The 17,797-nt window shown below is 46.5% G+C and overlaps 1 protein-coding gene across 14 annotated transcripts in view; it reads left to right on the top strand.

Moving 5' to 3' along the window:
* MTSS1 (MTSS I-BAR domain containing 1) overlaps positions 1–17,797 on the top strand; it is a 144,262-nt gene that overhangs the window by 17,512 nt on the left and 108,953 nt on the right. For all 14 annotated transcript variants that reach the window (XM_088676402.1, XM_088676401.1, XM_035124947.3 and 11 more), the window contains exons 2-3: positions 3,868–3,929; positions 10,076–10,149. In XM_088676402.1, the coding sequence (XP_088532528.1) occupies positions 3,868–3,929; positions 10,076–10,149 (136 nt within the window). The remainder of the gene's footprint in view (positions 1–3,867; positions 3,930–10,075; positions 10,150–17,797) is intronic.

The following is a 17,797-nucleotide window of genomic DNA, read 5'->3' as shown; positions in this document are numbered from 1 at the left end:
GGGTGCTCTTGACAAAACAAGCACATTTAATTCCGACTTAAAATGACATGTCTGTACAGGGCTGCGTTCAGCTGCAGCACCCCATCAGTGCAGAGATCTCTGCTTGTACAGTACTAATTTCCCCTCTCTTCCTTCCCCACCCTCTGCAAATCTGCTCCAGGGGGTTGGGGGAACCCCTAAAAAACAGACTGGGCGCATGGCGGGAGGATAAGGGAAGAGTGTTCCGTTGCATAAGTAGGAAATACTTGAGCTGATGGAGTGAGAGGCTTGGTGCTGCGTTGAAACTCTTCCACGGTAATCAGCCTCCCATCTAAAAAAGCTCTGTCTCAGACAGGCAAACTAAGGTTTTAGCCTACACACTCCTTACCTGGGAGCAAATCCTGTTGAACTGAAATGGGGGCTTGCATCTGAGTAGACACTTTCTGATGGTGAGAGCTCTTTGAACCGTGGAACGGACTCCCTTAGGAAATGGTCAGTTCTCCTTCCGGGGGGGGGGGGGATCAGACTCGATGATCCTTGCGGTCCCTTCCAACTCTACGATTCTATGCACACAATTGCACTGTAACACATCTTCAGAGCAGCAGCAGTAGCAGGGTTTTGTTTTAAAGCAGGCATCTCCAAACTGCGGCCCTCCAGATGTTTTGTATGCTCAAAAAAGTATCAGGTGTTACGACAATAACTTCAACAAAACCAATACCATAACACCAAACCGGCTAGCAAATGCCAAAGACAATTTACTCAATAAACCATATAAAGTGCAATACAGTGGTGCCTCATTAGACGAATTTAATTCATTCCACGGGTCTTTTCTTATAACGAAAAATTCGTCTAGCGAATCCCATAGGAATGCATTGAAATTTTTTTGATTTTTTTTTTGCCCATAGGAATGCATTAATTGAATTTCAATGCATTCCTATGGGAAACCGTGATTCGCTAGACGAATTTTTCATAAAATGAATTCGTCTAGCGAGGCAACCTCCGCTCGAAAAATCCTTTCGTTAAGCGGAAATTTCGTTAAGCAGGGCATTCGTTAAGTGAGGCACCACTGTATGCATATCAAAGCCTGGAGAAACTATGAACAAACAGTATACTGAAGGCACAACTCAGTCAATAATGATGGTATCTTAGCGCAGTGCATAAACACAAAAGCGCTGCAATGGTACAACTCTACCAGTAATAATCGTGTCCTAGTGCAGTGCAAAAGCGCAAAAGGTGCTGCAATGAGTTCACAACTGGACGTGCAGAGTCATACAAGAAGGAACGGTCACAATGTGGACTTTGAAGCAAGGTCCTACGAGATGGCGGTCAAAAGCAGGTGCCTCCTCACCGTCCTTCAGCAAAGATGGATCTGAAGACCTGAACTCCGGATGTTGATCAGGTTTCGCTAGAGCTGCTTCAGTTCATAACGCTACAAATAGAACAAGATACAATGAAATCATAAGTTCTTCACAGGCACAGTCAGTTGTCGGGGATGATGGGAATTGTATCCAAAACATCTGGAGGGCTGAAGTTTGGGGATGCCTGTTTTAAAGTAATATTTCGCTTTTCTACAAAATACTGGCTCTCGAAGCAGTTTATAAAGTATCAGCTGCCTGCGTTGCACCCAGAGGTGGGCTTCTCTCACGCAAGCTGAGAGAGAATCCTATCTGCCTCTTATTCTGCCTTTATCAGCAATGGCAAAAGGGATTAAAAAAAATAAGAATGGCATTATATGCTCAGTCTGAGTTGCCTTGCTTTGCATTTGGCAGTGTGATTTCCCCCCAGCTGAGATGCATCATTGCATCACGTCATCGGCAGTACCCTGCATTTGAGTGCATGCATGGGAGCATTTGATTAATGATATATCTTTGCTTCACAAGCTGGGATTTGAATGAGTCTTCTGCCTGTGCGAGTCAGCAAGCCAACCAGGAAGTCTTTAGGTAACTCCTGTTCCATCCAAACCAGGAAGCTATGGTTAGCAGGCTTTGCAAGAAGACAGGGTAGTGTTCCTAAGCTGTTCATCATATTTTTTGCAGTTCAGTTCTCTCTTGTCCAAAGTTTATGGAAGACTTCCTGGTGGGTGATTTGCCCCTTTGCGTAAAAGGGCCAAAGACTGGTTCATATCTCTGCTCATTAAGCAGGGAGCTGGTAATCTGCTTGTGACGCTGCTACAGCGGCGGGCGATGTGCGGCCCTCTGCATAAGATTACACGGCCCTTGGCTTCTTTGGCCCCGCCCAAGGGATCCTGGCACTGCCCTCCACTGACTTCAACCTTGCCCTGCGGTTAGCTGAGGTTGAGCAGGCATGGGGGGGTGGGTGTGTGACCCCATGTAGGCCGCCTTGGGTTCCATGACGGAAGAAAGGAAATGAATAAAGTGAAGTAGCTGCGGCCTTCAACAAATGACCCTCGAGGGAAGGTGGCCCTCAACCGAAAATCTCCCCCCTGTCCTGAACTATATAGCCAATGTTATGAAAATATTGGCCTATACAAATGGACTGAAACCACTGTATTGCCCTTTGTATGTATTTGAGCTCTCTCGTGGAAAATTCCATGGCTGAAATGATTCCTGTTAATCAGTAACTGTTATTTATGTTGTTGAGAAATCGGCTACTTTTCCATTCCAGCCAGTTAAAGAGTTTTTGATGCTGCTTGGAAGTTTTTCTTTAAAAAAAATGCCATCACCTGCTGCGATGTGGGCCGCCAGTGGCGACTTATTTCTCCCATTTTACCAACCTGAATCAACTCAGGGCGCAGTGTTAGAAATTAGCCAGGCGCCAGGCACGTTTTGCTACTAGCGTGGGCGCAGTTGCAGCTACGTGGAGATGTCTGGGTGCAGAGTTGGTGACTGCAGTTTAAAAACCTCCGCCTTAGTCCATAGTTAATACCATTTCCATTTCCGCTCTCTGTGTTACTCCTCCTTGCATATTGGTACCAGTGAATTGTTGCAAGAGCAAGCGACAGCCGAGCAATGCGGTTGGGATCATAGAATTGCGTAATTGTAGTGTTGGAAGGGAACCCAAGGGTCATCTAGGCCAAACCCCTGGCAAATAGACATTCAGTTGTGGCGACTGCAAACCTAGTACTGTAGCTTATACATCGTGAGTTTCTAACACTGACAGGAGTGCATGCTAGCGAGACTGAATGTCCTACAGGGGAGATTGCAGAAAATACACAATGGTATCTGAATTTTGCTGAGTGATTTTATTGTACCAAACCTTACTGGAATCATGTCTATATGCCAATAAGGGTTCGAAAATTGACAATACTGCTGTCACCATAGTTGAACCTTATAGTCTTTGTGTGAGCACAGAGCTTGTTTTCACTAAGCACCTTGTGTCATTATGAGAAATGGTGTTGTTTTTTAAGTATTGCTAAGCTCGCAAACCAGCCCTAGGTTTGAATCAGAACCAGCATGGCGCTGTTGGTTTACTCCAGGCATCCCCAAACTTCGGCCCTCCAGATGTTTTGGACTACAATTCCCATCTTCCCCGACCACTGGTCCTGTTAGCTAGGGATCATGGGAGTTGTAGGCCGAAACATCTGGAGGGCCGCAGTTTGGGGATCCCTGGTTTACTCTCTCCTGCCTTCCATTCCCGAGGGCTCTGAGAATTTACATTGCAAAACCCCTGAAGCACTGAGGTTCCTGTCTGATGCCAAATGGGCAATTTGTTTTCATTGCAACTCTGCGCTTTTCCTTGTTGACAGCTGCATTGAGTTTTTGCGGGGAGGAGTGGGGTATAAAGGTTTTAAATAAATGCGTGGTTAAGAGTATTGTTGAACTTATAGCTTCTGCCACACCCAGTTAGCTTTTTACAAAGCTCTAAAAAAAAATCTGATGAAATTGAAGGTATTTCATTCTGCGTTTTTTTGTCCTTTCTCTCTTCCAGGGAAGCTATCCGGTTTGGGAAGATTTCATAAACAAAGCTGGGAAGTTGCAGTCTCAGCTTAGGTAAGCTAAACCGCCGTGCCTCTCTTTCTGCCAGGTTTGCTCGTTTAATCTACTACTTATGTCTGCACTTCAAATAAGCTTGGACTTGGGGCGCAGATGCTTGCTGGCTCTCGGCAAACGATGGCTTGCAAATCTGGAGACAGCTCCCAGAACACACATTCCTTTCCCTTTCTCTCCTCCCTTTTGCAGAGCAAATTCCCCTTGTCTCCTTCCGTAGATTGAAGTCAAACCTTCGGTGCTGTGGACCATGATGCCCGCATGAATGAAAATTTGAACCCTTGGTTTGATGTAAATTAGGAAGCTATAGTTACTCGGGGAATTTTGTGTTAACCGTGGTAAATATTGTGCACAAGAGAATAAGGAGCCTGTGACTCTCCAGGGGGTGTTGGACTCCAACTCCCATCAGCCCCAACCAGTATGGCCAGTGGTCTGGGAAGATGGGAGTTGGAGTCCCAGCGACATTTGTAGGACCACGGCTTCCCCAGCCCTGATGAACAGTTTTGAACCATGGGCAAAGGCAACAATAAAGGAGCAAGTGAAAGGAGAATTCGCCGGAGATCGTCAACGGGGAAGTAACATCCATTCCCATGGCTAGCTTTATGACAGGCATCCCCAAACTTTGGCCCTCCAGATGTTTTGGACTACAATCCCCATCATCCCTGACCACTGGTCCTGTTAGCTAGGGATCATGGGAGTTGTAGGCCAAAACATCTGGAGGGCCACAGTTTGGGGATGCCTACTTTATGATTTGCAAACTATTGTTTCCAGAGAACCGGTGTGAAGTCTGCATTGTGCACATAGCCCTTGTTAGATTCTTTTCAATATTCTAGAATCGCTGTGCACGGCCCTCCCTCCCTTTGCCACAGCATACGCTCTGTGAAATACGGATGTCATCTGGGTGTGGTTTTTTCAGAAACCCAGTCCTGTATTGTCTGTTAGTATAATTTGGAGGAAATCTCAAGCAGACATTTCAAACTCTTCTTACTGGCAGGTAGTAAAAGTGAGTAGCATATTCCTCCAGTTCTGCCTTGAGGATGCACTTCCTTCCTCCAGTGGCTTTGCTTCAGGCCCCACCCTGGATCTGGATTTTGCATTTTTGATCCGGATATGATTTATTTATTTTTTTGCAAATCCTCATCTAGAAATATTCTCCATAGCTTGCTTGGAAGAGAGGAAATTGAAAGCATTTTGCAGAGACAGCGCAGGTAGACCCCACAAATTGGTGCTTGCATTCTGTTTGCAAGACTTTAGATAGCAGTTGGTGCAGCAGTTCAGGTTTAGTAAAGCTGTCCTTATTTACATGCAAATTTGTTGAAGTTTCCACAGGGAGAAACAGAGTGGTTCTGTTGTGTTCTTGTTTGATACAGGAAGCTTAGATTGGGCAGTTTATCTTTGACAGTGAAATTACTCAGATGATCGACTTTCTACTTGCCAGTGTCTCTGCAAAGTTGGATGTGCGGTTAGCCTAAGATTCGACCGAATTCTGTTTAACAAGTGAATAGCAATCTGGTTTGTCTTGTTTTCTGCTTCGTGGTTGTTGATAATGCCTAAATAACCAGAAAATGCTAAATCTAGAGGGTGTTTGGTTAACTGACTCTATGCCACACATCTCACTTAGCTTTTCTTGAAGCAGAAGGATAACATTCATTCTTCTCTCTTTCTCTTTGTTAAGGACTCCCCGTTCTGTACGTTTCATACCTATACTATTGATCAGCTGCTGGAGGAGAAGATGGGGAGGGGGCTGCAGTTTACTTGCAGCTGAGCCACACTACGTCCTTTTATACCCTTGTTTCTTTGGCAGTGTGCATGTGTGCCGTGAATGGTGGATGAAAACCTTCCCCACGAGAGCAACTTGCTTGGCATTCTGAGGCCTCTCTTGCTGCGAACCATTTCCCTACAGCAGATCTTGGCTAACGATTTCTTGATTCTCAAGTGGCTGCAAAAGGGAGGGGATTTTATGTGTGTCTTAAAAAGTCTTCAGCTGACCTGTGAAATGTTGTGCATCTTAACCTTTCTATGTGGCTGTTTTGTGCCCAGGAGTGCTGGTGGTCTGAGGCTGTAACTTTGCTTTTAGTAGTAAATAAGAGATTTTTCAGCCCTGGGATTCTCTGCCCTGCAAAGTGATTTGGAAGGAGGGAGGGGGTGTTTTTGCAGGGGAGAAACAGCAGGCAGGGGAGGAGGCACTTAACCCTTGGCCATCGCAACACCTCTTCCTGGCTGTGTTTTGCCTTTAGGGTGGGATTCCAGGATGTGTTTGCAAGCTCTGGGGGTGGGGGGTGGGGAATTGTGTGTGCATGTGTGTGGAAGGGGCAGTAATTGCAACAGAAAACTCCTGTATAGAGAAGACCTTTCCTTCTGCAGGTTGATTCGCCATTGCAGATGTCAAGGCCTCTGCACCATTAACTGATGTTGGCAAGCATGAGGTTGCCCTCCACGGACAGGTTCCATCTTGAAGAATTCTTCCTTTTGGACCTGTGTTTAGTTCATTTCTCTCCTGCTGCTGTGCCCTTGTTTTTAGTTTCTCCCCAAAGTCATGTCCCAGATTCCTTTTTAAAATTTTAAATCTGAATATGCAATTAATTTAAAGCAGAGAAGGAAGCACTTTAGCACACGTTTTTGAGGTGAACAGGGTCCTTAAGACCTATTTATTCATGAAGTGCCGGCTATATTTAGGAAGCCCGGATTTGCATTTTGTTTCTTGCTGAGAGTAAGAATTTGGGGGCCCTGCTGCTTGCTACTAGATGCATGCTTGGAAAAGGGAATGAAAAGGCCATTGTGTTTGCAAGCCAAGGCAGCTTCCTGGGAGTTCTGTGCGGAAGGAGTGGTTGGCCAAGCTACATCATCCTCAGACTTCTGTGATGAATCTGTACATCTTAAGACTGAAAGTGATGGGGTGTGTGTGTGACTGTTTGAATGCTCCTCCAGCTGTTGTCCCTGTGCATTGAAATATCATGTCAGGCTAGAACATTCTCCCCAGGCTAGTTATGAGAATACACACACACACACACACACACACACACACACACACACACACACAGCATGAGGGAGTCATATTTTTGAGGGTTATCTTACCTGAATTTTGAAGTGGTTCAGCCCAGCAACAGATACATCCTCGTGTGATACTACTGATCATGTTTTCTTGGTCAGAGGAACCACTGATACGACATGCTCACAAAGCAGGGAGGAGAGGAAGTCCAGCTGAACTCTGTTCCCCCTCCCATTCTTGAGTTGGAACATTCACCGCTAAGCCTGCATGACTTTCCCTGCTGGGATGCGCATTGCACATGGTCTCCAAATGCAAACGCACGCACACCAGCTTCTTAAAATTGTACAGTTGGAAGGGACACCCAGGGTAATTTAGTCCAACCCTCTGCAATGCAGGAATGGAGAAACTGTGCAGGCTGTCCAGTGTCAGGTGATCTAGGATGGACTCAAGCTATACTTGTGCTCTTACTCCCAAAATACGAAATGGTGCCCCTCTAGAGATGTGGAGGGGGTGGGGAAACCACAGGGGGGGAAATGGGAAAAGACCCTCAAAAATATTTCCTCCCACAGGCCTTCACATCTCTAGTACCCCCTCCTCCTGCAAATTAATATAAGTGTAATAAACCAGGAAGATTCCCAGTGCAAGCACCATTGAAGAGCGTGCCGTTCTTCCAACAGGGCTTCCATTGGAGAATGACCTGGGAGGTGGCATTGCATGGGCTAGAATGCTTCGGCATTCCATGTTGATGCGCCCAGATTCACCTGCATGTGAAGCAGCTGTTGCCCTTGCCCTATGGTAGGGCCACCTCCTGGGATACTCGGGTCCCCAAACTTACCCGGCTTCAGGCCCGTGCCCGCCGCGCCGATTGCACGGAGGGTGGGGGAGGGCGCGCCCATACGCATGCGCACACGCTATTTCCAGTGCACTTCCGGGGTGGAGGAGCACCGGAAATAGCTTGTGTGCATGCGCATGGGCCTCCTCCGACCTGGAAGTGCGCCGGAAATAGCGTGTGTGCATGCACGCAAGCTGTTTCCGACGTTCCAGCCACCCGGAAGTGGGCAGCTGCGCCGCACCAGTAAGAGCGGGCAGCGGGGGTTGCCAGGGGCCACATAAATGAGCCTCGTGGGCCGCATCTGGCCCGTGGGCTGTAGTTTGGGGAACCCTGCTCTAAATTAAATGTAAAATGGAGGCCCTATTTGCTTTAGAATACCTGAAGCCGCTCTGCAGTGGGAGCAAACAGGTCTGTCCCTGTACCAGGCTCATAGGCTCCTGAAGGGCTGGTCTGCTCCCTGTCTGTACCCAGCACTGTGCCACTGGTTTGCCTGACGTGAGACTAGTGGGCTTTTGCATACGTTTTGCTGGATACCGCTTCACCTGTGGTGTGCGAGATAAGCCAGCATTGATCGAACAAGTACTGGGCCCATTGTGCAGGAGTCTGGTCAGAATGCTGCCCTTTCCTGTTCTTATATACAGCATTCTTGCTTGTTCTTTTTATCCTCAGAAGAGATCTATGAGGTCTAAGCCTCATCCTCAAAGGCTGTATCCCCCCAGCTTTGCTAGACTGACCATTTATTTCTGGGAGCAGTGGTGTCAATAGCCTTTCTTTCTGTTTTAAGAGACAGAAACCTGCTCTGTAACTTTGCGCCTGGAACATCCATAGGCGGCCGAGAAGCAGGTGCTGGAGACAGTACAGTTATTTCGCCTTTAGGTCAGGAATTTACAAACCAACAGCATTGGGAGAGGATCGCGTTGAGTCTTTAGGGTACAGCTTAAAGCAATGCCTAGCCATTGCAGTGCCTCCTGCGCGATGTGGAACTACAATTCCCTGCACCACTACCATGCTGACTGATGGGAGTTGGAATCGGGCGACATCTGGAGGGCACAGGTTGGCTATCCAAGTATTGTTTAGGGTAACCCCTTCCCTGCACTGTTTAAGAGCTTGAGAATTGTTTCTCTCCCTCTGTGTATTAAAGCACACATTCAAAATATGGTTTAGTTGTCAAACATGCCACTCAAATCCAGTAATTGCCTGGATTTGTAATTCTGTGTTCTTCCTTCTCTCTTCTGTCCAAGGACTGCTTCATACTCTACATGAGTTTTTTTCCATTCAAGTGTAGACTTGGCTGGAAGTTGGGCTGATGCCGCCGCGAAGCTCACATGATTCTTGCATTCACGCCAAAATTTTAGGTGCTGCTCTTCTTAGGTGTAAAGGTAAAGGGACCCCTGACCACTAGGTCAAGTCGTGACCGACTCTGGGGTTGCGCGCTCATCTCACATTATTGGCCGAGGGAGCTGGCGTATAGCTTCCAGGTCATGTGGCCAGCATGACAAAGCCGCTTCTGGCGAACCAGAGCAGCACACGGACACACTGTTTACCTTCCCGCCAGAGCGGTACCTATTTATCTACTTGCACTTTGATGTGCTTTCAAACTGCTAGGTTGGCAGGAGTTGTGACCGAGCAACGGGAGCTCACCCCGTCGCGGGGATTCGAACCACCAACCTTCTGATCGGCAAGCCCTAGGCTCTATGGTCTAACCCACAGCACCACCCACGTCCCGTGTACACCCCCCCAAACCAAATGTGTGCAGAGGATGCTGTTGATAATAGTGCTTCACTGCGTATCAGAACAATTATTTACCTTCCTTTGTTCTTCAGAGCAGGGACGTTGAACCTGTAGCCCTCCAGATTTGTTATTGGACTCCAAACCCTCCACCAGCTCCTGCCAAGATGGCCGGTGTTCAGGGATTATGGGAGGCTGGCTGTCCAGATGAACTACATCTCCCACCATCCCTGACCATTGGCTGTGCTGGCTGGGATGGATAGGAGATGTAGTTCAGCGACAGATTAAAAGGTTTAGAGGTTCTCCCTCTCTCCTTTAGAAGCACCACCTGTCTTTTTGTTGTTGTTCAAGTAAACTCTGTAAGAAAATAGGAGAAAAGCAAGTTTTCTGCGGTGCCATCCAAAAGCAAGAAAGTGATTTAGGGTACAAATAAAGCTGTGAGATTCCCTTTTGTATTTTGTAGGAGCTCAAATTAGGAGGTTGTTGTGGTTTTTGTTTTCTGTTTGCAATGCTAATGCATTTTCCTTTTCGGTGCGCAGAGTTCTAAATAAGCTGTGTCTCGCGGTTTCTTAACGTCACATTATCTGCCTTGTATTTTAGGACAACGGTGGTAGCCGCAGCGGCGTTCCTGGATGCCTTTCAGAAAGTGGCCGACATGGCGACGAACACCCGTGGTAAGCAGATGCGTCTCTTAACAGCCTTTGCTAACCTGATGCCCTCCAAATGTTTTGGGCTTTGGCTGGTGGGCGCTAGGTTGGCGAAGGAAGTTTGGCGAAGGCTGAGTTGCGTTTTATTCTGTTGAGCAAAATATTATGTGATTTTAACATTCGTAGGCTCTCCCGTTCTCACTCTATCTCTCTCTGAAACCCTGCCAACAGCCAAATCTGTTAGACATCTGTGAAATAGTCCCCCGTTCCCTCGAAAGTGTGAATATGTTCTACATGAGCAGAAATAATAATAATAAATAAATAAAATTAATAGACGGCTTGGAAAAAAGCCGAAAAGCCAGAAACCTGTCATTGAAGTTTGACTGGTGTAAATAACAGGCCTGCTGCTATATTTCGCCATCTGAACGGTATCTCAGTCCAAAATGAAAAGGGTGGGTTAGATTATTTTTTTAAAAAAAGGTGGATTTACTGAAATATATTGAAGCATGTTATGAGAGCAGAATGCAAATGTGTTTTGCAGCTTTGCGAGGTAAGTCTGCAGTTCGTTTTACTCAGCTATGCTGCTCACGACCACCTGAAAGGAGGAGTAAAATACTATTTCCAGTTTACAAAGACTTCCGTGCCCAGAGCTAATTACTTACTCACCATAGACGAGCGGCTTCTTATAAGCCTGGTGTTTTTGGCAGCCTCACACTTAGAAGCCGAAGCCAATTCTGTATAGTTTGGCAAAGGTGACAGACTTCCAGGGACCTTTCCTTTCCAATTTGCCGTCTTTACTTACACGGAGGCTTCTGCTGTGTATGTATTCTTAGTTTGCTCCAGAGGAATATATCTTGGCTCTCTTAGAATCATGGCATTGATAGCTCAGTCTGTGGAGGAAGAGACTCTTAATCACAGGGTCATGGGTTCGAGCTCCCCATTGGGCAAGAGACATTCCTGCATTTCAAGGGGTAGGTAGGAGTAGATGACCCCCGCGGTCCTTTCCAACTTGGTCCTTTCCAACTTGGCTGGATTTTCTTCACCATTTGATTATGCCAGTGTCTGTTTCCTGCTTTTCAGTGGGTAGGTAATACAGTGGTCCCTCGACTTACGAAGTACTCGACTTACGAAATTCCGAGTTACGAATGGAAAAAAATGGCTGCACGCTTACGTTTTTTTCGACATCTGAAAGGAAAACCGTTGTGGTTTAGATGGGGTTTTCTCAACTTACGAATTTTAGATGCGGTTTACTCGACTTACGAATTTTTCCGTTTCCAATGCATTCTTATGGGAAACTGCTTTTTCCGACTTACAAACTTTTCAACCTACGAATGTGCATTCGGAACGGATTAATTTCGTAAGTCGAGGGACCACTGTATCCCCGATTTGGGGTGCCTGGCGCAGTCGTACAGAAGGCCACTTGGGGAAAACTATAGATTCAGCACCCCCCCCCCCTGCACTACACGTCGAAAACAAATGTTTGTGTGAGCCATGCATAATTATTGGCAATGGAACTTTCTGCTATTCTGATATTCCTAACTAAGTGACATGTATGGGTGTGGCTGCAAAAGTGTGTAAAAAATAAAGATAAAATTATTTTGTCCACCACAATACCTCAAGGAGTGTGTGTGTGGGGGGGAAAGCACGATGACCTTCCAGATGTTACTGGACTACAACTCCCATCATCCCTGACCGTTTCCCATTCTGGCTGGGACCAATCCAACAACATCTGGAACGCTGCAGGTTAGCAACCCCTGTCTTAGAGCTATGGGTGATGTTGCAGAGTCATGCCTTTAGAGGTGGGAAGGGACATTGTGATGTCCCAAAGGCGTTTCATGGTGGTCAAAGCGGTGGTTGACGGTGCTGCCCTAATTTCGCATCTTGGTGGGGCCGTCGTCAGGGAGGGGCTGGAGGAGGAGAGGTAGACAGGCCTTGCAGCTTGCTGTCGCACGTTTCTGCCTCATGGTGTCCTGAGCAGTCAAGTTTAGCAAGGCCCCTGGAGTACCCTGGGCAAAGTAAAGGTAAAGGGACCCCTGACCATTAGGTCCAGTCGTGACCGACTCTGGGGTTGCGCGCTCATCTCGCATTATTGGCCGAGGGAGTCGGCGTATAGCTTCCAGGTCATGTGGCCAGCATGACAAAGCCGCTTCTGGCAAACCAGAGCAGCACACGGAAACGCTGTTTACCTTCCCGCTGTAACGGTTCCTATTTATCTACTTGCACTTTGACGTGCTTTCAAATTGCTAGGTTGGCAGGAGCTGGGACTAAGCAATGGGAGCTCACCCAGTCACAGGGATTCGAACCACGGACCTTCTGATCAGCAAGCCCTAGACTGTGGTTTAACTCACAGCGCCACCTGGGTCCCTGGGCAAAGTAGCAGCTGCCAAATCATGCCTTGGGTTTGCTATCATGGCCTGACACTTGTACTTTTCTGCTTGCATTTGGGAACAATATCCGCTGGACAGTGTTTTGGGGCTTTGCTGCAGAGTAATCCCAACAAATTTAGTGCATGTATTGCAGAGCTGCTGGCTTTAGACTTCCTACTACCGTACATTACCTGTTTCCTCACCTTAACATGTAAGATGCCCTCTTGCCAAAAGGTGCCCTTTAGAGATTTGGAAGACATCTCTCTCTCTCTCTCTCTCTCTCTCTCTCTCTCTCTCTCTCTCTCTCTCTCTCTCTCTCTCTCTCCCTCTATCCCTCTATCCCTCTCTCCCCCCCCCCCCCGCTGCCCCCAAACAAACCAGACTAGGGAAGGGAGTCTAGGCACACTCCTAAAATAAAATACAAAAAGCATATTCTGGGCAAACCCTCAAAATGCAAAAGCTTCTGGTTTATTGTCGTCTTCAAAATAGTGGTTTCTATGAAGCAGCCTTTGCTGCTGTGTTGTTCTCGGAATAAACTTAACACCTGCGGGGGAGGAAGAGGGGCAAGAATCCTTGAATTAGGCCTCCATTTAGCTTCTGCACAGAATGGGTGAAATACGCCCTTTTTGTGATCTGAAAAGGCCCCATTTGGTGCTGCGACTTGCTTTCAAAGTCTAGCGAACGCTGGGTAAAAATAGAGCAATTAATTAAGAGCCGGGTTATTTAATACGGCTCTAATGGTTGAGCCAGCTGTTCGGTTGTAGCGTTGATGAGGAGAACTGCCATTTCAAAAGCATGTAGTATCGCGCAGCCAATGTTCACGTGCAGCAGAATTGTGTGATGCGGTTCTGGGTTTGTGTGTGTGTTTGTACCACTGCAGGTGAAAGGATTCCATATTGGAATGTTTTCCAACACACAAAATAAATAACTTTCTACTTGGGGAAGAGTAGCTCATCTGAAAAGCAGCTGGTTTAGAATCTTCCTCTCCGATACGCTAGCTCAGGGGCAGGCGACACGGCACCTTCCAGATGTTTCAAGCTATAAATCTCATGAGCCCCACCCAGCATGGCCAAGGGTTCGATGCAAATTGCAGCCCACAACATCTGCAGAGCGCCATATTGGTTTTCCCTGTACTAAGCTGGCTGGCATTTGTGGAGAAGCACCCTGGCGTATAGCGGAGTAGGAGAGCTGGGGGGAAAACCAACATCTGCCAACTACTTTGGTTTCAGATGATAGTACATAGGTAAACGAGTCCAGCACCGAGGGCCTTCTGGCGGTTCCCTCGTTGTGAGAAGCCAAGTTGCAGGGAACTAGGCAAAGGGCCTTCTCGGTGGTGGCACCTACCCTGTGGAACGCCCTCCCAACAGATGTCAAAGAGGAAAACAACTACCAGACTTTTAGGGGACATCTGAAGGCAGCCCTGTTCAGGGAGGCTTTTAATGTTTAGTAGATTATTGTGTTTTATTCTTCTGTTGGAAACCGCCCAGAGTGGCTGGGGAGACCCGGCCAGATGGGCGGGGTATAAATAAATTATTATTATTATTATTATTATTATTATTATTATTATTATTATTAAGCCTGGGACACAAATTTTCACAGCCCTCTAGTGCCTATGGTGACTCATTACCGGAAATAACGTATTTAGCATTAATTCTGGAAGCGTATACTCAATTTTGGCCAAACGTAAGCCTCTGGGAGAATCGAGTGTACACTTTTAACTACTTCACATATCATAGAATCATAGAGTTGGAAGAGACCACAAGGGCCATCCAGTCCAACCCCCTGCCAAGCAGGAAACACCATCAAAGCATTCTTGACATATGGCTGCCAAGCCTCTGCTTAAAGACCTCCAAAGAAGGAGACTCCACCACGCTCCTTGGTAGCAAATTCCACTGCCGAACAGCTCTTACTGTCAGGAAGTTCTTCCTAATGTTTAGGTGGAATCTTCTTTATTGTAGTTTGAATCCATTGCTCCGTGTCCGCTTCTCAATAGAACCAGAACTTGGAAGACTGCCTCCTGAGAGCTCTGTGCTCTGGCTGTTAGTGTGTGTTTGATTCCACATGTCTGTAGTTCTCTGGCGAATCTCTCACTCTGAAAGGATTGCTTCACACGAACACACTGAGAGTCCCTATCGGAAGCGACTACTTTCTAGGAATATATGCCATCCCTCCATGAAAGTCGCTGGGCTCGGTGATTCTGCACATTGGTGTCTTGCTGTGTGCAAATTGCTTCCCTGAAGCGGTTCTTAGCATGAGGTTGCAATAGCGCTAAGGTGATGAGGATGCCCTGAGTGGACATAGGCCACATGCTGCTTTTATTTCAAACTGACTCCCAATTTACCCAGCACGTACACCTGCCTTAAGGCAGGGCTATTACCCAGGTTGCAAGCTCTGCATACATGCAGGAACATGCCACCTTAACGGATGCGTAGCTCCTATGCGCCTCGCCTCCCATTCTTGCGTAGCATCTCAAAGGAAAAATGCAACGGCCCAGCAAGTGTATCATAGGAACCTAGGAAGCTGCCTTATACAGAGTGAAACCACTAGTCCATTTAGCTCAGTATTGCCTGCACGGACTGGCAGCGGCTCTTCCAAGATTTTAGATGGGGGTCTTCTCTAGCAGGAGATATTGGGTACCTTCTGCAAGCAGAGCAGAGCACTGTTCTGTGGCCCTTCCAGCGGGGATGAGGAAATGCACAGGGGTGTCCACATGTACAGTTGTGTTAAAAGTATCGTAGCACAACGCAAAATGCTGACTCGTGTTCCTAATTGCAGAAAAGGAAAGGAGGGGGCTTTCTTTTTAAATAACTTTTTTAAAAAACCTGATGGGAAAATTGCCTGGTTAAAATCTTTTTTAAATGCCTTGCAGCATTATTGTTTACGGGAAGTTTGCAATCTATTTTAAGGCCTGGCCATTCTAGCTGAGGGAAGCATTTTATCCCTGTCGGTCCGCAGCAACCCTAGTCAGGCTCCTTTTTTTTATCAGTGCGCACTTTGCATGGAGAAAACTGCTTCGTGTATAGTACTTCCATGTGCACATACTGTATTATTAAAAAGGTAACACGCCTAAATGGAAAGCTAGAGTTACTTTCAGTGTCCTGTGGCCTTTGTCTACTCTCGTCTTTCCCTCCTGCCCTCTTCCAAGTACATATTAGTATGAAGTCAGAAGTAGCGTGTAGAGTGAAAACTCCAGTTTCTAGAGTCGGGAACAGTTTCTCTGTACCACGGAATTCAGCCTGGCTTCCCCGCTCCAGCTCTTCACAAATCTTTTAACATTTTGCTTGTTTACCCAAGTGAAATTTCTTCCCAGAGCTTGCAAATAAAAAGGAAGCCCGCACTGTTTGCAGAAAAGTCGGTGCCTTTGTTTGGAAGTAAAGGTGCATATCTGCTGTTTTCTAGCCTAGTTACGGCATGGTCCTGCTAAAATTCGAATCCTAATTGCAGATGTTTTGCACAGGGCTAGGTCTGTGTAACAGTTCGTTTCTGAACTGCTAGCGATGTGTGTGGCTACACGAGGACGAGGCAGTGTCAGCTGAGGAACTGGATCTGCACCCTGGATTCCCCCCCCCTCCAAAAATAAAAATAAAAAAATGATTTGAGTCCTTGGCTTATCCCAGAGTAGGGGTCAGCAACCAGCGGCCTGTGTGCCAATTCTGGAACCCTGGGGCAAACATGGAATGTGGGGGAAGGTGCTGGCTAGGTCCTTTGGATTTGCCATAAACCCACGTCGAAACAAAATTTAAAAAATTCCTTCCAGTAGCACCTTAGAGACCAACTGAGTTTGTCATTGGTATGAGCTTTCGTGTGCATGCACACTTCTTCAGCTACACTGAAACAGAAGTCACCAGACCCTTATGTATAGTCAGAGGGTGGGGAGGGGTATTACTCAGAAGGGTGGTGGGAATGGGTGATTGGCTGATAGGTGTGGACGACCTGTGGGCTACTGTTAACGACTGCAGTTGGTCTTGCAGGAAAAAGCAAGGGGTGAGATGGCTAGAGATAGCTTTATCATGTATAATGAGATAAGAATCCAATGTCTCTATTCAGACCAGGTATCTCCATGGTTTTAAGTTTGGTAAAGGTAAAGGGACCCCTGACCATTAGGTCCAGTCGTGACTGACTCTGGGGTTGCGCGCTCATCTCGCATTATTGGCCGAGGGAGCCGACGTCTAGCTTCCAGGTCATGTGGCCAGCATGACTAAGCTGCTTCTGGCAAACCAGAGCAGCACATGGAAACGCTGTTTACCTTCCCGCTGTAGCGGTTCCTTCGAACGTGCTTTCGAACTGCTAGGTTGGCAGGAGCTGGGACCAAGCAATGGGAGCTCACCCCGTCACAGGGATTCGAACCGCCGACCTTCTGATCAGCAAGCCCTAGGCTCAGTGGTTTAACCCACAGCGCCACCTGGGTCAGTTGCAATTCCGCAACTTCTCTTTCCAGTCTATTTCTGAAACCTGTAACCAGAAACCCACATGTCACAGAGGATTGGAAATGGCTATCATTGGTTTCCAACTCTGGCTACTCTGTTCTCCCTGCACTGTTGGAGGTAGTAGGTTGTTGAAAACCAGTTTCTGGAAAACCACAGGAGGAGAGAGTGCTCTTGCGCTCATGTCCTATTTGGGGGATTCCCATTGGGATCTGGCTGGTCACTTTGAGAACATGATCCTGCACTAGGTGGGCCACTGGCATGAACCAAGAAGCTCTTCTCCATGTTCTTACGTTACATTGACATTGGTGCATGTTGGTGGGGGAATCATCTGCCCCACACGTCATTCATTTTGGCCCCACCCCCACCCCTGGTAAATCCAGGTGCTAACTTCAAGTGGTGCATCTGCAAGAACTGAGCCTTTTTTGTTTTTTGTTGGAAATGTAGTTCTTAGTAAGAATCAGCAGCAAAGAAGTGACTGCTGCATTTAATACTTATTTATTCAATATTTAATATCTATGTGTTAATATTTATCCGTCGCTTTACTCTTGGAAATGACTTTAAAGCAGCTTACAGATACAAGGGAGATGCTAAAAGCACTTACGTTCAACACAATAATAACAACAACCTAATAACAAAATGCATTAGGGCAACCAGTAACTTGAACTTGGGAGCAAAAAATCAGGAACTTTCCCTGCAGGGTGGATAAAAACCAATGATTTTTAAAATAAATAAATAAATAAAAATAAATCGGATTTTTTTTAAAAAAAATAAATTTAAATTTAAATTAAATTTAAATTAAATTAATAAATTAAATTAAATTAAATTTAAATTGGTTTTCTTTAAAAAAAATGCTTTCAGAGGCAAGTATCTTTCCAAATATAG

The sequence above is a fragment of the Zootoca vivipara genome, chromosome 8 (genome assembly GCF_965207765.1).
Source record: "Zootoca vivipara chromosome 8, rZooViv2.hap1.1, whole genome shotgun sequence".
Classification (NCBI taxonomy): domain Eukaryota; kingdom Metazoa; phylum Chordata; class Lepidosauria; order Squamata; family Lacertidae; genus Zootoca; species Zootoca vivipara.
This window is presented reverse-complemented; position numbering and strand designations above follow the sequence as displayed.